Genomic DNA, 17,328 nt, shown 5'->3' on the forward strand with positions numbered 1-17,328 from the left:
ATTTTTAAAAGAAACTTTCCATCTAGCTGGAGAGAGGCTCAGAAGTTAAGAAACTTTATGTGCCAACTGTAAGTAGGAAATTAGTACAACTTACTACTAATATAAAATATCAATAGTGCATTTACTGAGTCCTTAATACTCATCACTCAGCACAGTGCTACATGGCTTGACTTGTTTGTTATAACCTCACAGCCCTCTAAGATTGGCTCTACCACCAACCCCTTTAACCGTGAGGAAGTAAGACACAGGAGGTAGCAGACCTGCCTACAGGGGCACAGTTAATAGGTATCCAGGCTCCTTAGCTATGTGCCCTTGACCTGGGTGGAGGTCATACTCACTTCACAAGGTAGGTTGGCTACTAGCTTCCTAGGGCTATCATATAAATGGCCACAGACTCGGTGTCCTGAAATAACAGAGACTTACCTGTCACTTTCCTAGATGCTAAAGTCCAAAGTCAAAATATTGGCAAGGCCGTGTTTCCTCAAAAGCTGGGGGCGGCGGCGGGGGTGGGAGAGAGTTTCTCCCTTGCCTCTTCCAGCTTCAGCATCCCTGAGCAGTCCTTGCCTGGTGACAGCATCACTCCCATCTCCACCCTAGTCTCCCCGTGACCATCCTGTGTGTCTCCCCCTCTACCCTTTACACTTGCAAGGACTCTGTTTCCAGATAAGATCTCCTTCACAGGTACCAGAGGTTGGGTTGCAACACATGTTTGTGGAGTGTAAGAAAAGCAGGAAGCACAATTTAACTCCCAGCTGTTGCCACACGCAAGCAAAATACACAAAAAAAATTTTTTTTAATCAGAAAACTAGGAGAAAAATCAGTGTCCCAAAACCCAGGAGATGAGAGTACACATCACTCACCTGGAGAAGGTAGTGTATGTGGATAGACCGAAATAGCGAAGTCGGAAAATATTAAAGACCTCAGTGAAACCATAACACAGCACATATACTAGTGGGCAAATCATTTATTCTCCTAGTCCGGTGAATACCTATGGAAAACAAAACAAGCAAACAAAAGAACCGTCTTTCTGACTGCTTTGGGAGGAAGGTGTAGGAAGAGTGAGGGGGAAGAGGAGTCATCAGACCACGGTATCCTTGAGCTCAGAGACTTCACAGATTTCATAGAGTTGAGAAGTTCTCATTTTGAGTTCTCGGGCCACCTGACAGACGGAGAAAGACCAGCAGCAATGCACCACCACACAGTCTTCACAGAGGGTCCCCTAGGGCAAGACCAAATTACACAGGACCATTTCTGTCTCTAAGAACCTGTGCAATGTTCCTGCTGGCCCATCCCACCCTCTGCTTCTAAGATCCCCAAACACTTAACGCTTCAGACACTAGGTAGCCCAAGTGGCCAGCCGTGGCTAGTCAAGGACTACAGTTCAGAACCATGCCCCTTTAATTTTTGACATGTGCCTCTTACTGAAATCTCCTATTTTTCTTCTTAGTGTCTCTTAGACTCATTATACTTAACTTTTTGTAGTGGATAATAAACTAAAATGGTCCCAAATCCCCATTGTAAAAAGGGATAGAAAGTAGAAAGGAAATCTCCTTTCCCTTCCCCCAGAGCTGGGCCCAGCCACCCAGCTACCTGCCTAGAGACAATCCAGGCAAACGTTTCTATTCTTACCAGCTCGTGTGTGTGTGTGTGTGTGTGTACATGTTGTATAACATATATTCCTTTTATTTGAATAGTTACATAAGTCTATGTCTTGTTTTTTTTTCATACAAAAAGATATTTTAGAAAGCATCCCACAAAATAACTAGATACTGTGTGTGAGAGAGAAAGAGGAATCAGTCAGTCTGAATGTCTGTCTGCATCTGTGTTTGTGCCCAACACAAAAGGTTCCTTTTTGAAGGCCATCTGTGTCTGTGCATCTTGGCTCTACTGAAAGATAAGGACCCCAGGAAACCTCCTAAGTAAAGTCTCCATGTGCCACACAGGCTACACAAGTGCATCCTCCAAATTAAGTTTTATTCCATCTGTCATGTCTTGAAGTAATAAGAGACATATGTGGGGTTTTATTTTTGTAGATGGTAGGGGATGGTAACTGTAACCTCCTATCTCTATTCATCAAAGCACATCTCATGAAATATAAATTGGCCAATGGTTTGACCAAGCCTGCTGACCAACAGTCTTCATTATAATTTCTTCTAGGAAAGAGCCCTCACCATATAGCATTTTAGTAAATAACTCACAAATAATGAAATCAGAACTTTTGTCCCCCATGGTTTTCCATTAAGTGTGAATTTGATAAACATCTTCACCAATACACCTCTCTCTCCTCTCTCTTACCTATCACTTTAGGAAATTATAGGTTTGAAAAGCGTCCAGGTTTTCAGAAAGATTGAGATTCATACATACCTCAGTTGCCCTTACCTGTATCCTATGTCTTTCTCTGATGCCAATTCTCAACGCAAAGGTAGACCCTGGTAACAGTGGCCAACAAAGACACTCTCCGTAATGCCTGGCAATGTCACACTCAAGACACATGGGACAAAGCAGACCCCAGAAACCTGTCAATTGCACATAAAAGGAAACCAGCATTCTCAGTTTTCAGGGAACAACTTCATATCTTAAATAGATTCACAACCCTGCACCACCAATTTCAACACTGCATTGTCTGCCTGCAACCAGGGACAGGGAATGAATAAACAATTCTCAAAACTTAGAGTTAGAAAATTGCCGTTACCTAGCCACATCAAAATTGTATTCTTTGTTGAGCATTGCCAAAGCTGAACCTGACACAGTTCTGTTAGCATTGATTATGGTAACTGGCTTTTACTCCCTTGTCAAAAATGGTAATTTTTGAAATAATTGATGCTTGTCATGTTCATCTCATTTCAGTACTTAACATGGACCTAGAATACTAGAATATTCTTGAAAAACAGATATCCCTTTCTATATTAATGGTAGAAAATCTTTTGGGTATATGCTGGCTCTGTTTCCTATTCTTACCAGGATTTTATTCTATTTCTCAGACCAGGATTTATTCTAATTTGTTAGCATCACCGAGCCACTGACATTTGTCCATTTTAATCTGTAAACTATTAGGTGATTGGACCTGTAAGTGTCATCTGGAAACGGTTTCCACTTACTAGTTCATTGGCTGTTAACTATTGATATGGGTTGCTACACAGACTAAATGGACCGTCTAACAGGAATTCTATTCTAAAGATGTTTGAGGCCACAGAGCCTTTTGAGAATATAATGGCTGTCGTGAACTTGTTCACAAGGGAAAAGGGAGTACAGACCCACAGGCAGGCAAATTGTGCATTCCTTTCATGGCACTCACGAAGCCACTGAATGGGCCACAAGTTAAGAGATCCTGACCTGCAGTTTAGATGTTACATCACCTAACGTTGCAAGATGACAATCCTGTATTTTCAAACAATGAGGACTACGAATCAACAAAAATGCCATGATGACCAGTCTTCGGAAACACTGTCTTAGTTACAGTTATCACTGCTGTGATGAAACACCATGACCAATGCAACTTGGGGGTTAAGGGTTTATTTGGCTTGTGTTTTCAAACAACTGCTCATCATTGAAGGAAGTCAGGACAGGAACTCAAGCAAGGCAGAAACCTGGAGGCAGGAGCCGATGATGCAGAGCCCATGGAGGGGTGCTGTTTACACAGCTTGTTTACCCTGGCTGGATCAGCCTGCCTTCTTATAGAACCCAGGACCACCAGCCCAGGGGTGGTCTTACCCACCATGTGCTGGACTCTCTCCCATCAATTACTAATTTAAAAAATTCCCTACAAGCGTGTCTACAATCCAATCTTATGGAGGTATTTTCTTAATTGAGGTTCCTTCCTCTTAGATGACTTTAGCTTGTGTCAAGTTGACATAAAACTATCCCGCACATATTCTAAATATTTTAACCGAGGGTGATTTTATGTTCACAAGTGAACAAATCTTAATTGTTCACTTTGGGTGAGTTTAATAATTACATTCACTTATACATCAGGAACTATGAATTGTTGCTCTCCCGTGTTTGTCACATTTCTATACAGTAAATCCCACCCTTCCCACCTCTATTCCTTATAGAAATACAGCCATGACTCCAATCCCCATACAGCAGTTTTACCTCCTCTCAGCCCTCAAGAGAATCACATTTATTTTTATAACTATTTTGGTTTTGTATAATATCAGGTATTGGGGGGGTGTTTTCATTTTTGTTTTAGATTTACTCATGTTATATGAATCTGTAATTCTTACTGTTGGATAAATAGCATTTCATTGTATGAATATTCTACAAATTGTTTATCTATTCTCCCACTAATCAACATTTTATAGCTCCATTTTTTTTATATTACTACCACTATGCTTTATGTGTGTTTATATGCCTTTATTTGGACATTTAAGTCTTTACGTGGACATACCTTTAATTCTACATGTGGATATATGTTTCCTTTTATTTGGGTAGTTTCCTGAAAGTGCAATTGCTAGGCCATATGTTTAATTCTACAAATATAGACGAATAATCATTCAAAGCACCTGTACCATTGCATACGCCCTCCAACAACGCCCGAGACTTCTAACGGCTTGACATCATCACCATCACTTACTGTCATCAGAGCTTTTATTTTAGCCATTGGAGTGTGTGTACAGTGTTAGTCAGTGCAGCTTCTGGTGCACCCCAAACTAAGGTATGATAGGAATTGTGTAGCTGAGAGCAAACTACGTGTAGCCTCAAGAAATTCTTAACCTGAATTTTAACATTTTAACATTTTAACCTGAATTTAAAAAGAAAAAAATCCCAACTGGAGATGCGGGTCCATGGCAGTATGTCTGTAGAATGTACAAGGATCAGCCCCCAGCACTGAAAAATAATTCCCGTGCACATGGAGACTCTACCCAGCACTGACGACTCGTCTGAACAACGGAGAAAACAGCAAAATGTACAGCAAGAACAGAGGGCTCCCAGCATTGGCAACCTTGAATTAGGGCAATTTGAAATTAATGGCACGTTCGGTGAAGATTATGAAATACTGTAAATTCCCACAAATAAAGCAATTAATTAAAATGTGCTTAATTGTAAAGCTGGCAAATTAAGCACCTGATCGATTCTGTTTACACATCTCGGAGCTGTAAGCACGCGTAAAGAAGCTGATTATGCCTTGACACTTCTGAGCCTCGTTGTTAGGACCCACAAGCTGCTGCTGCTGCTTCTTCTTCTTCTTCTTCTTCTTCTTCTTCTTCTTCTTCTTCTTCTTCTTCTTCTTCTTCTTCTTCTTCTTCTTCTTCTTCTTCTTTTCCAGTTTTTAGGAACTTTATTTTCCTTCCACCTTTTCCCTTTGCTCAGATGTCTGCAGAGGAGTGCAGGACTACTCAGCGGTGGCTCCAACCCACTCAGTGGCCTGTGAGCTGCTGACCAGTCCCCAGTGACTGGCTGTGCACTCCAGTCTTCCGTGGGGAACTGCTGGATGGGCACAGAGGGTACCTGCACACCCTCAGACCAATCAGCAACCTCAGGCTGAGCAGTTATGAACACAGGAGCTGGTGCGGTCCGTTCACCGTGAAATTCCTCCTTCCTCACAGCCTTCTCAGCAGCAGCCTGCTCCTCCTTCTCAGTCTCCTCTGGGTCTCTGTGGAAATGAAGATCAAGCATAACCTCCCATGGGTGCCCACGGGAGATAGTACCTCGCATTCGAAGTACTTCCCAGGCCAGCATCCACCACATCAGACCCACTGAGTGAGCTCCCTTGTTGTTGCATGGGATGGTAATGTCCACATAGTGCAGGGGAGAATCTGTTACACAGAGCAATTCTCAACTGGGGAATCTTGAATGGCCAAGAAGCACTTAAAGAAATGTTCAACATCCTTAATTATCAGGGAAATGCAAATCAAAACAACCCTAAGATTCCACCTCACACCAATCAGAATGGCTAAGACCAATGCAGGTGATAGCAGATGCTGGCGAAGATGTGGAGAAAGAGGAACACTCCTCCACTGCTTTTGGGATTGCAAGCTGGTACAACCACTCTAGAAATCAGTCTGGCAGTTCCTCAGAAAACAGTTCCTGGACATAGTACTACCTGAGAACCCAGCAATACCACTCCTAGGCATATACTCAAAAGATGTGCCAACATATAACAAGGACACATGCTCCACTATGTTCACAGCAGCCTTATTTATAATAGCCAGAAGCTGGAAACAATCCAGATGACCCTCAATAGAGGAATGGATACAGAAAATGTGGTACATTTGCACAGTGGAGTACTACTCAGCTGTTAAAAACAATGACTTCATGAAATTCGCAGGCAAATGAATGCAACTAGAAAATATCATCCTGAGTCAGGTAACCCAGTCACAAAAGAACACACATGGCAGGAACTCGCTGATAAGTGGATATTATGGGGGAAAAGCTTGGAATACCCACAATACAACCCACAAACCATATGGAACTTAAGAAGAAGGAATACCAAAGTGTGGATGCTTCAGTCCTACTTAGAAGGGGGAACAAAATGATCATGGGGGTAGGAATAGAGGGAGGGAGGTGTCTGGGAGGGAGAGGGGAGGGGGAGGGAAAAGGGGGCAGGATCAGGTAGGAGAGGAGACAGGGCGGGGGGGGGGGGAGAAGTACAGAGAGTCAGGAAATTGAATGGAGGTGTGTAGCCGTGGGGGATGGGGAACTGGGGTAGTCACCAGAAAGCCCCAGATGCCAGGAAAGCAAGAGGCTCCCAGAACCAAACAGGGATGATATCAGCAGGGTTCCCAATGGCAGCAATAGCATGACAAGTAACAACTTCTGGGTCCTCTTCAGACTTATGACGTAGATACCATCACTTTTCCTTTTGTAGATGTGCTGCTCCATCTGAAAGTCAAGGTTGGTTCCACCTAAGTAGGTTCCTGCAGCAAAGAACTTGAGGACATCCTCCTCCTTCATGTGTAGAACAGCAAGGACTCAGGGCATTGTGTAAGTTTCCCTTTAAGTTACAACAGGAATCAAGAACAATGCTGTATGGACCCATTGTCTCTGGGTACCATGGGAAGGAAAGGTCTATTATTATTATTATTATTACTAATCTCTCTGTCAGATAGCCATGCTTTTTTAGATATTCATCTCACTTTTCTACTGAGGTGATAAAACACTATGACCTCAGTAACTTATAAAAGAAAGCATTTAATTTGAGGGCTCACGTTCCAGAGGGTTAGAGTCTTTACCCATCATGATGGGGAGCATGGGGGCAGACAGGCAGACATGGATCTAGAGCAGCATCTGAGAGCAGAGCTTATGTCTGATCCACAAAAAAAGAGGCGGAGAGGGAGCTGACTGGGAACGGTGGGCTTCTGAAACCTCAAAGCTCACCCCCCCACACACAAAAAAAGTAACACTTCCTCCAACAAAGCCATGCCTCCTAATCCTTCTCAAACAGTTCCACCAACTGGCACGCCAAACATTCAAATGTATTAGACTATGGGGGACATTCTCATTCAAACCACAATACTCAAAATCAATCATTTTGAAATAGAGTTCAGTTGTGGTTCATAAAAAAAAATGTATGATGCCCAAACTTTTATTCCACAATAGCTAATATTCAGAGTTCATTGTGTACCAAGCTCTCACTAAAAGAATCTTGTATATATTAGATCACTTAATCTTTGAAATAGTAATATAAAGTAGGCACTTTTATGGCCTACGTGACAGTTTGCCCCATAACTGCAGTACTTGTGGAACTCAGACAATAGGATCATGAGTTCAAGGACAGCCTGTGATATATAGGAAATTCATGGATAGCCTAGTCTTACTAAGACCCTATCTCAGAAAACCAATTGATGAATAAAATAGGTCCTCTTGCTATACCCATTTTACAATTAGCTCACCTAATCTCCAGAAGAATTGAGCAATTCCTCCTTAAGTTTATAACATTATTAGGGAAGGGCAGAGAGCAGATTCCTACTGTTACATATATGTCCGTATGTTCTCATGTTTTACATTTCCATCCTGCCATAACACATGTGCATTTGCATATTCCAGGACAGTATGTTCATTATCACTATAGTTATGCCTATGGAATGGTCTGAACTCAGGTGAATCCCTTTGGAAGCCTCTAGGCCAAGTGTCACTGCTCTGCCTGATGAGCAATGTGATTGGAGATGAGGATGCTCAGGCTAGACTCCAAAAGAGATGCACAAGAATAGAAGGATGGTGACTTTTTTTTTTTGAAGGGGAAGGCTTTGCAGTGATATCTGAGGCCAGGGTTAGCATGTAGAATATGGGAGGGACTCTTATAAATCCATGTATGAAAGAAGACAGGAGAGGAGGAAATGGCACAGGGCATGAAAGGGTAGCTTGCTGAAAAGGAAATACCAATGGCCAACAGTAATATTACAAAGGCATATTAATACTCTCAGAAGTCACTTGCTCCTCACAAGAATGCCCCCTTTTTAATGTATGCTTGGAGACATAGAATAACAATACATGGATGTGGAAATTGGCCTAATCACATTAGATGATAACTTTGCTCAGTCTAGTAAGATAGATTCAAAACCCTCTAGGAATGAATAATTTCACTTATCAGCACCCAGAGTAATGCTATTCGACTGCACACAGAAGGATCTACAAGAATAGTCACTGCAGCACTGTCTGTATCATAAATTTTTAAATTGTAAGTGTATGCCAGTGGGCTAAAGATCAAATAAGATGTGAGTGTGTAACCACTAAGAATGTGGCCAAAGGACTGGAGAGATGGCTCAGCGGTTAATCAGTAGTTGTGCAACCATGAAGACCTGAGGTTGGATCCCAGCACCCATGTAACAGGCTGGCATCCCCACCTAAAACACCAGGACTGTGGAAAAGACAGGTGTGCTAGGGCTTGATGGCTGCCAGGCAAGCTCTAGATTCAACGAGAGACCCATTCTCAAAGGAATAAAGAGGAGCATGATAAAGGAAAGTATCAGATGCCCTTCTCTGGCCTCTGCCCATGCACACTGGTGCACACACCTGCACACATACCACTCACACACATAAACTTTTTTCTAGGAGGATGTAGTAAAAGATCAATTAAATACCAACATGGCTAAGTCTCTAAGATTAATTTGAATTTTAAAAAATCAAATTGCATAATGGGTAAGCTTAATACCATTTATGCTTTGCGTAAAGAGTTACAAAGCAATAGCCTATATTGCTAATGGATACACAGGTTAATATAGAGGAAAATACCTAGAGGGAAATGATCCAAATTGATATTTGTTATTGCTCTTGTTTAAAAGCACAAATTGGTTTTCACAAAGAAAAATGGGTCCTTTTTCTGTAACATCTTATTTATATAAGGTGAATGTATAAATGGGTTACTAGTCATATATTGTCTTCTTTAACAGAGCTCAAGGTCAATAAGGATTTATAGCATACATTTAGCTCCTTTCTTTATACCTACAAGTTTGGTGGTTACATCAACTCCCTCAGCCTACCTAAACCCAAGCCTGTTCTCTCCCCTTGTGTGTGGAATGCCATCCTTCTACCTCACAGGCAAGACAAGACAAAGACAAGAAGCTACGGTGTGGAAGGCCCAGAGAGCCGGAGTAGGAAAGTGGGTGGGAACTTGAGCACACCACTTTTCAGTTTGGTTATTCCAGAGGAGTTGAACCTTCCAATAATGGGACGCTTTAGAGAGGCATGTTCTGTTTGGTCAGCAAATTTACCCACTAGCATTACCCAAGACAGATATCTTCACGCCATGAAAAAATGACATCTGAATAAGCATATTCACACAGCATTGGTTTGAATAAACCACATAAAGGTCCACCAATAGGAGTTTCTGCATAAATAAACTATGGTACAAGGGGATCCATAAAGCAATTTAAGAAATTAGCTCCAGATGTGCTTATGTAGTGTTCACAACCTAAATGTGTGATGAAATTAAAACAGAGGTGCAATGTAATGTGTATTTACAGTCCTTCCATTTGTGTAAATTATGTACACAAGTAAGTAAAGAAATCTGGGGTTGGAGGGATGCGTCAAAATATCCAAGGGGTATAACTATAGCTGCTATTCCATCCTTTGGTCATCTTTTATATTTTTTTCTGTTTTATTAATGGTGCTTTTAAATTTTAAAGGCCAGAAAAGAACTCAGTCAACAAAGGGAGTTTCTTTTCAGATGGTTCTTGTTGTTATAAGAGTGACACATGAGCCAGGTGTAGTGGCGCACGCCTTTAATCCCGGCACTCAGGAGGCAGAGGCAGGCGGATTTCTGAGTTCGAGGCCAGCCTGGTCTACAGAGTGAGTTCCAGGATAGCCAGAGCTACGCAGAGAAACCCTGTCTCGAAAAACCAACCAACCAAACAAACAAACAAACAAACAAAGAGTGATACATAATCTTCATGGAGATATTAAAGAGGTAATAAAGACTGAAACATCTGTCAGACTGCCATGGGGAGACATCTGCTATAAATGCTTGTATTTGTATCCTTTATATGTTTTTCTAAATGCTCCAGATGCAGCCTAGTGAACACAGTTTGGCACTTACGCCGCTTCTTGAATCCAAAACCATAGGTAAACCAGGCGTGGAACCATGCACCCTCAATCCCAACACTCAGGAGTCAGACGCAGGGGATTCTTGATGAGTTCCAGACCAGCCAGGGAAACATTGTGAGACCCTGTCTCAGAAAATAATAAATGAATAAAAATAAAACTGTACACAAAATACCTTTTTACCCATTAAACGTCACTCTCCTACATGACTTTTCATGGACGTGTAATAATTCAGTGGGTGGATCCAATGTGTATACCATCCCAAGCATTGCTATGATAACCAGTGCTGAGGTTTTAATGTTCCTGGTAAACTTTGCAGAGAATTTATTTCATTAGACTAAGCTCCTAGGAATGTAGTTATCAAGTCAATAGCGGATGAGGGGAGCTATTTTATCTATCTTTGTCAACAATGGGTTTTATCATTAAAAAAAAAAAACTTTGAAAATACCACACTTATCCTATGAATAGATCTACATTGTTGAAAAGCACATTTTTTTTCTTCAACTAAAGAGTAGGCTTGAGATACTAGACTAGTTGAGCTTTTCAGAAATCGTTTACTTTTTGACCTTGTGTTGGGGTAGCTTTTCCTCAGGGTTGGGGGTTAGGTGGACTGAGGGGTGGAGTGGGGGAAATGGGGGAGGGTTGGTAAAGAGGCGCTTAAGTAAAAAGGAAACCCTTACAGATTTTCCTGTCTCTGCAGACACTGAAGAGTCCAGTGCTCCAGTCCCCACCAGTCTGAACAATGGCTGTGACTGTGGTCCTACCACTGGCTCCACGGATCGGCTGTTTCACCACGACACGAGCTGGCACATGGCTCCTGGAGGGTCAAGGATGATGGTTAACTGGTTAACAAAGATGCTGCAGAGTGATAACCATTAATCAAAACAGAATAATAAAGAGGAGATAAGAGCCGGGCATGGTGGCGCACGCTTTTAATCCCAGCACTCGAGAGGCAGAGGCAGGCGGATTTCTGAGTTCGAGGCCAGCCTGGTCTACAGAGTGAGTTCCAGGACAGCCAGGGCTACACAGAGAAACCCTGTAAGAGGAGATAAGAGACCTGTGGTGCTGATCTGAAGCTCTGATTCTTAATCTAAGCTGACTCCATCATTTCACTCTTTGAGCATGCCTTCCCTGACTTTTTTTTTTTTTTTTTTGAGGGGGAGGTTCCCATTAAGGAGCGACCTGTCACTCATGTTCAATAGCCAATATACCAGCCCAATGTTTGCCAGAATTTCATAGTAGTTAAATTCACAAACTTGAAACAAGGACATCAGATCAGATCCCAGCATGCCCCTCCATGGTGACATGACCTAGGCTAAGTGGTTTAAGCTCCCTACTTCCTGTTAGTTCAACGGATAAACTAACTGGAAAGTGTACTGTCTCCAGAGTGACCATCGCAAGGTAACGTAAGCAATAGCCCAAGAATGACGCACCTTTATTGGAGAGGATGACCAAGTGAGCACCTAGAAACCTGAGGGAGGCCACTGGAGTCCACATATGGATGACACCAATGCAGAACATCCCACAGCTGCACCACAAAGTTTAACTTGGAGTTGATTTTTCCTTAACAGGGGTGGATATTTACACTTTCTGTAATTCTAAATTAGGAAACAAATGCTCAAGGGACTCCAATAGTGAGGAAAGGAAAACAAAAAACAAAAAACAAAAAACAGAAACCAAAACAAACAAAAATCCCTCCTCTTTCTGGGGTGGAAAGATTTTCCTGGATTTCAGCCAGGAAAATGGTACCAGTCAGGTGCCAGCTGAAGAAGGTAAGCTGCTTTAAGCTTCATGGGAAAGTCAGATCAACTTGGAGTCAACTTGGGGCCTAGAATGAGTCTGAGCCTGCACAGCGTTGTCATTATCTTGTTATGTGCCTCTCTTAAGGTTTGCACTTGATCACTTATGTACCTTGGAAAATTAAGGAAAGATCTTGCCTCTTATTTACAACAAAATAAACAAGGCACAATATTGTTTCTCCAGGAACCATTGTTACAGTAAGTCACCAAGTTCTAGATGCCCTAGACCTGAAAGTGAAACATGTCTGAACAATCATAAAGTTTTATTAGCTTAGGTAGACCTTCAGACTTGGACCAATAAATTCAATGAGAGGTTACAATATCACGATATGTCTTCTCCATCACACCAATACTGCCTGCTAGAGTCGAACATGAAATGTCCCCTACAGTCTTGTGTTGAAGTTGATGGCATGATTTGAAGAGATTCTGGACACTCTAGGTGGTAAGGCCTATTTGGAAGACATGCTTCATTGGAATCCCCTCTAAAAGTTGCCTTTGTAAGGGCCGAGGACCATCCTTTTCCTCCCCCTCTGCCTCCTATCTACCCTAAAATACACATTATCCTCCTTCCTATGATCCCACCATACAACCTCAACAAGGGCCCAAAGGCAATGGGGCTTAAAAAAAATATATGGGTTGAAATCTTTGTAACCATAAGCCAAAATGCATAAGCCTTCCTTTCAGTTGTTTATATCATGCATCCTGTCACAGTGACAAGATGTGACAAAGTGACAAAGCCCAAGTATTACCAAACAGGGCAGCTTGTTCAAACAAATTCCAAAGCCTTGCCCCCAGACCAACTGGGGTCTCCAAAGAAGTCCAGAAGTCAGTACCACAACAGGTTTCCAGGTAATTCTTAAGCAACTGTTCTGCTACCACCTGACAGCCATTGGCGACTGCAGTAGCTTCCAAGTCTTCACCAGATAGATAGTGTCCATGTAATAGGAATGGCAAGGAAAGAGAACAGAAGGTAGACAAGAAGGGAGGATGCTTGAAATATACCCAGTCCAGTGATCCAGCAAGTCACCCAGAGAATCCTACACAGGGAAACTGCTCAGAACTGTGGCGTATGCCCCAGAGCATCCCTCATCCTGCTATCTGTCAGGCATTGCAGAGAATACTTAAGGTCTCATTAGCAACTTAAGATCCTATATGTTCTTGAGACAAAGTATAAAACAAAGTATAAAACATAAATTAAGGCTAAATCGAACACTAAAAGTTAGCTTTATGTCCATGTCATTGTTAAATAGAACTTATGAATTTTGTTGTTTGGTGCATTTTTGTTTTTGTTTTGTTTTGTTTTGTTTCTTGATTGTTTTTTTAAAGATTTATTTATTTATTTTGTCTGTATGAGTGTTCTATCTGCATATATACCTGCATGCTAGAAAAAGGCATCAGACACCATTATAGATGGTTGTGAGCCACCATGCAGTTGCTGGGAATTGAACTCAGGACCTCTGGAAGAGCAGCCAGTACTCTTAATCTCTCGAGCCCTGTTTTTGTTTTTGAGTCAGGGTCTCACTATGTAGTCCTGGCTGGCCTAGAACTCACAGAGATGAATCTGCTTCTGCCTACAGAGTGCTGGCTTATGCTACCACACTCAGTCTAACTCACAAATAGTTTATTACATTTAAAAACACATTTAAGCTTTCTTGTTTCTCAAAAATTCCCAGAGGCATAGCTGCTGAAAAGCAGAAGCCACTGGCTAATTAATTCCTTGTAATCAGATAACATCAATCCAAATGTGTAAAAGAACCTTTTCACTTGCCTCTCAGATGCCTGTGAAGAAAAAAGAGAATTATAGCATGTGTATGTGTTCGTGTTGTTCTTTCTGAAGTGAGTAAGGGGTTATTTCTGTGGATTGACATGCACAGTGAAATGCATATTGAGTCCCCTGCCCCCAGGACGGTTGTATATGGAAATGATTCATAGACTCACAGGAAGCAAAGTTCAGTGGGTCAGAAGGATGGGATGCTGAGTTAACCGGATAGATGAAGTCTCTGCCCATATATAGGAAAGACCAAGAAAGCACCCTATGAGCCAGGAGAGGCCTCAAAGTCCAACCATACTCTCCGAAGCCCAGACTTCCAGCCTCCAGAACAGAATGGATTAGTTCTCATTAATTCCACATGACCCAAGGGTTTTGTTTGTTTGTTTGTTTTTGTTTTGTCATTGCCACTGATAAACATTTGAAACTGGTCCTGAAGAATTTGCTTTCGTATCCATCTCCCTCCACGTGAGCTCCTTGTTGCTAGGGGCACATGCTGTTGCTTCTCTTTGCATGCCCAGCATCCAGCACACTACTCTAAAACTGAGTGCGTACGCGATAAATATTTGCTGATTGGATCAAATAGATTCACTGTCTCTTCTATTGTATTTGAGCCTTTCTCAAATCTAGCTGCTCTGAGCTAAATTATGCAACTTGAACTGTGTTCCAATTCTGTAGTAGAGGACATAACTCTCAGGTGTGAACCTGATGAAATAAAAGCAGAGGGCGGCCTAAAAGCTTTCTGCATCTGTCTACACAATCCAAGGCATTTCCTTCTTGATGTGATGCCTATCCGTGAGGCGTCCATCATTATGCTAAGAGCTTCAATCATCTCTGATTTTAGTGGAGGGATTTCTGAGGGCTGAGCACCTGGATAAGATTTTTCCCTGAAATGAACCATTTACAGCTTGCAGCCGTAGACAAGAATTTTTTGCTTCTACCTTAAAATTATGTGCATAACACCTTTTATCACAGCAAGGAAGCCAGTCTTCTATCTACTCCAAATCAAGTAACTGAGAAGTTAACTTTTACTTGTTGGGAAAAAAAATTACTTGTGTGTGTTTGCCTAGTTTTGAACTCAATAAGAACTCTAACACTCTAAATCTTTAGTGGCTTTATATTAAAGTGTTTAGATTTATAGATGCTGGCTAAGATGCTTCAACTTAAGTTTACTGCTCATCTGTCATGATTAAAATGCCAGTCCCTCTCTGGGTACTTTCTATGTGCTAGGCATTTAGTAGTGCCATTAAGAATAGAAAGATGACTAGGTATGACAGTGTATACCTGTAATCTGGTACCTGGGAGAGTAAGGCAGGAGAATTGAGACCATCCAGGTCTGCATAGCAAGATCAATCTTATCAAAAGAGAGCAGGAGATAGAGGAGAGGAGAGAGGAGAGAAAGAGAGAGAGAGAGAGAGAGAGAGAGAGAGAGAGAGAGAGAGAGAGAGAGTCAAACCAAGAGCAAGGGGGTGGCTCATCCTATTCTGGGGCTGCTATGGATGAGATGAAAGTAGTTATTGTAACTTCTTGAGCAGCTGGTCTGTAAATGTCCCCCAAGGGATGCTTAGGCCACCCTGAAGAACAGGAACAAGCTAGGACATGATGGATGCAGCTGATGCCCACAAAACTACGCTAATCAGAGAAGCTGTCCACTCACAAGCAGAAAGAACAGATTTGTGCCCACTGAATTTCAAATCTAGCTCAGCTACATTCCAGTTCTTTATGCTTAAGAAAGACTCCATCACTGCCTTATCTCTGGCCTCGTCTTCCTCCTCCTTCTGTGTTTTAACTACTCGAGCTCTTAGTTGTCATGAGCATTCAACAATATCATGTACTTGGTGCATTGGTAGGCACACAATTAATGGTGGCTACTATTAACATGATTCAGCATCTAGTATATAACATGGACATTCATTGCTTTCCTGAGGAAGAGAAATCTGGCTCAGGCTTTTTTGTGGTTGTTGGGTTTTTTTGTTGTTGTTCTTTTTTGAGTCGATATATGTGCTACCCAAGTGCCTTGAAATATAGTTGGAATGACCAACTATCTCAGTTTTCTAGGAGAAGTATTTTACTAGGATGGAGAACTTTTGGTACTAAAAGCAAGATGGTGCTGAGGCAAGAGGGAAGTTTTAGCTAGTGTTCATGGTGTGTGTGTGTGTGTGTGTGTGTGTGTGTGTGTGTGTGTGTGTGTGTGTGTGACAGCAGACACATTCTCATCTGTTCCTCCTACCTAGTAACACTGTCAGATTGGTAAACCCTGCCATGCCTCTTTCTGGCTTCAGTCTATTCCAATTCCCTCTTCTAAGAAGCTGGGCACCTTCCCCACCAAATGTTGACTAACTGCTCATGTTGAGTGCATCAATTTGGGCAGTTTCTGCTATTCCTTTAATCAAATTTGCTGTGCCAAGAATTTATTGTGCCTTCTACTCAAGCCTTCTTGTTTACTTCAGTTCTTAATTAAAGTCAAAGCTCTGAGGTTTTTATATCAAAGGGATGGAAATTACAGGCAGACTCCAGAAATTAAGTTTCCCTTGGCTAGGATGGGACATTTTAAGTTGAGAATGAAGTGGTTTAACTCAGGAAGGGGCCTTCTCCTTCCACAAGCCAAGCACAGTTGCCCCCTTTTCAAGTACATACGGCAATAGGTAACTCCCACTTTTCCCACAAGCCACTATTCTCTCCCTGGCTCCTTTTACAAAGAGATTGGCTAGATGGTCCAACGAACAGCAAAACCTGGGTGGACAGACACCTGACTTCCTACCTCACGTTCGAGATTAAATGCTCATCTTCAGAGGGCATGGGTGAGAAGAGTGGTAAGTGTGTACGGAGCAAGGAAATGTCCTTGCACCATCTGGAGAAATGATGTCCCATCCAGCTCATAGTTAGAGGCGTCTTCTTGCCACCTTGCTACCCTTTCCCTTGGACAATACGGAGAACGACTTGAAACTCAGATTCAAATCAAAGGGAAGCATGCCTTTAAAAAGAATGTCAGCTTGGTATTCTGGAACCTGAGGTCATAGCAGTCTGAGAGACATTGTATTTTTTTAAAGACAGCACATGCCCAAGGGAGGGTCTGTCCTTTTTTGTTCTAGTCTGAAGGAAGAGACTCGTGGAGACACACTCTACTAAGTACTCATGTTAAGTGCCACTAAGCTCCATGTCTCCTGTCTCAGAAGCTGCACTTTTCTACCCTATTAGGCAAGGCTTCATCAACAGGGCCAGTGGTTCAATCCTGTAAGATGACACAATTCCATAATTTACCCAAAAGCAGAGAAAGGTCTT

At 42.1% G+C, this 17,328-nt stretch overlaps 1 protein-coding gene across 1 annotated transcript; it reads right to left on the minus strand.

The window, feature by feature from the left end:
* Positions 1-947: 947 nt before the first annotated feature.
* On the minus strand, positions 948-17,011 carry Plac8l1 (PLAC8 like 1). The gene is made up of 4 exons (XM_021215081.1): positions 16,808-17,011; positions 11,160-11,296; positions 2,380-2,516; positions 948-1,219 (listed from the first exon to the last, which is right to left on the minus strand). Exons 1-4 carry the CDS (start codon positions 16,924-16,926, stop codon positions 1,079-1,081), a joined length of 534 nt encoding a protein of 177 aa, XP_021070740.1. The 5' UTR covers positions 16,927-17,011; the 3' UTR covers positions 948-1,078.
* Positions 17,012-17,328: the final 317 nt, after the last annotated feature.

Source organism: Mus pahari, chromosome 15 (assembly GCF_900095145.1).
Source record: "Mus pahari chromosome 15, PAHARI_EIJ_v1.1, whole genome shotgun sequence".
NCBI lineage: Eukaryota > Metazoa > Chordata > Mammalia > Rodentia > Muridae > Mus > Mus pahari.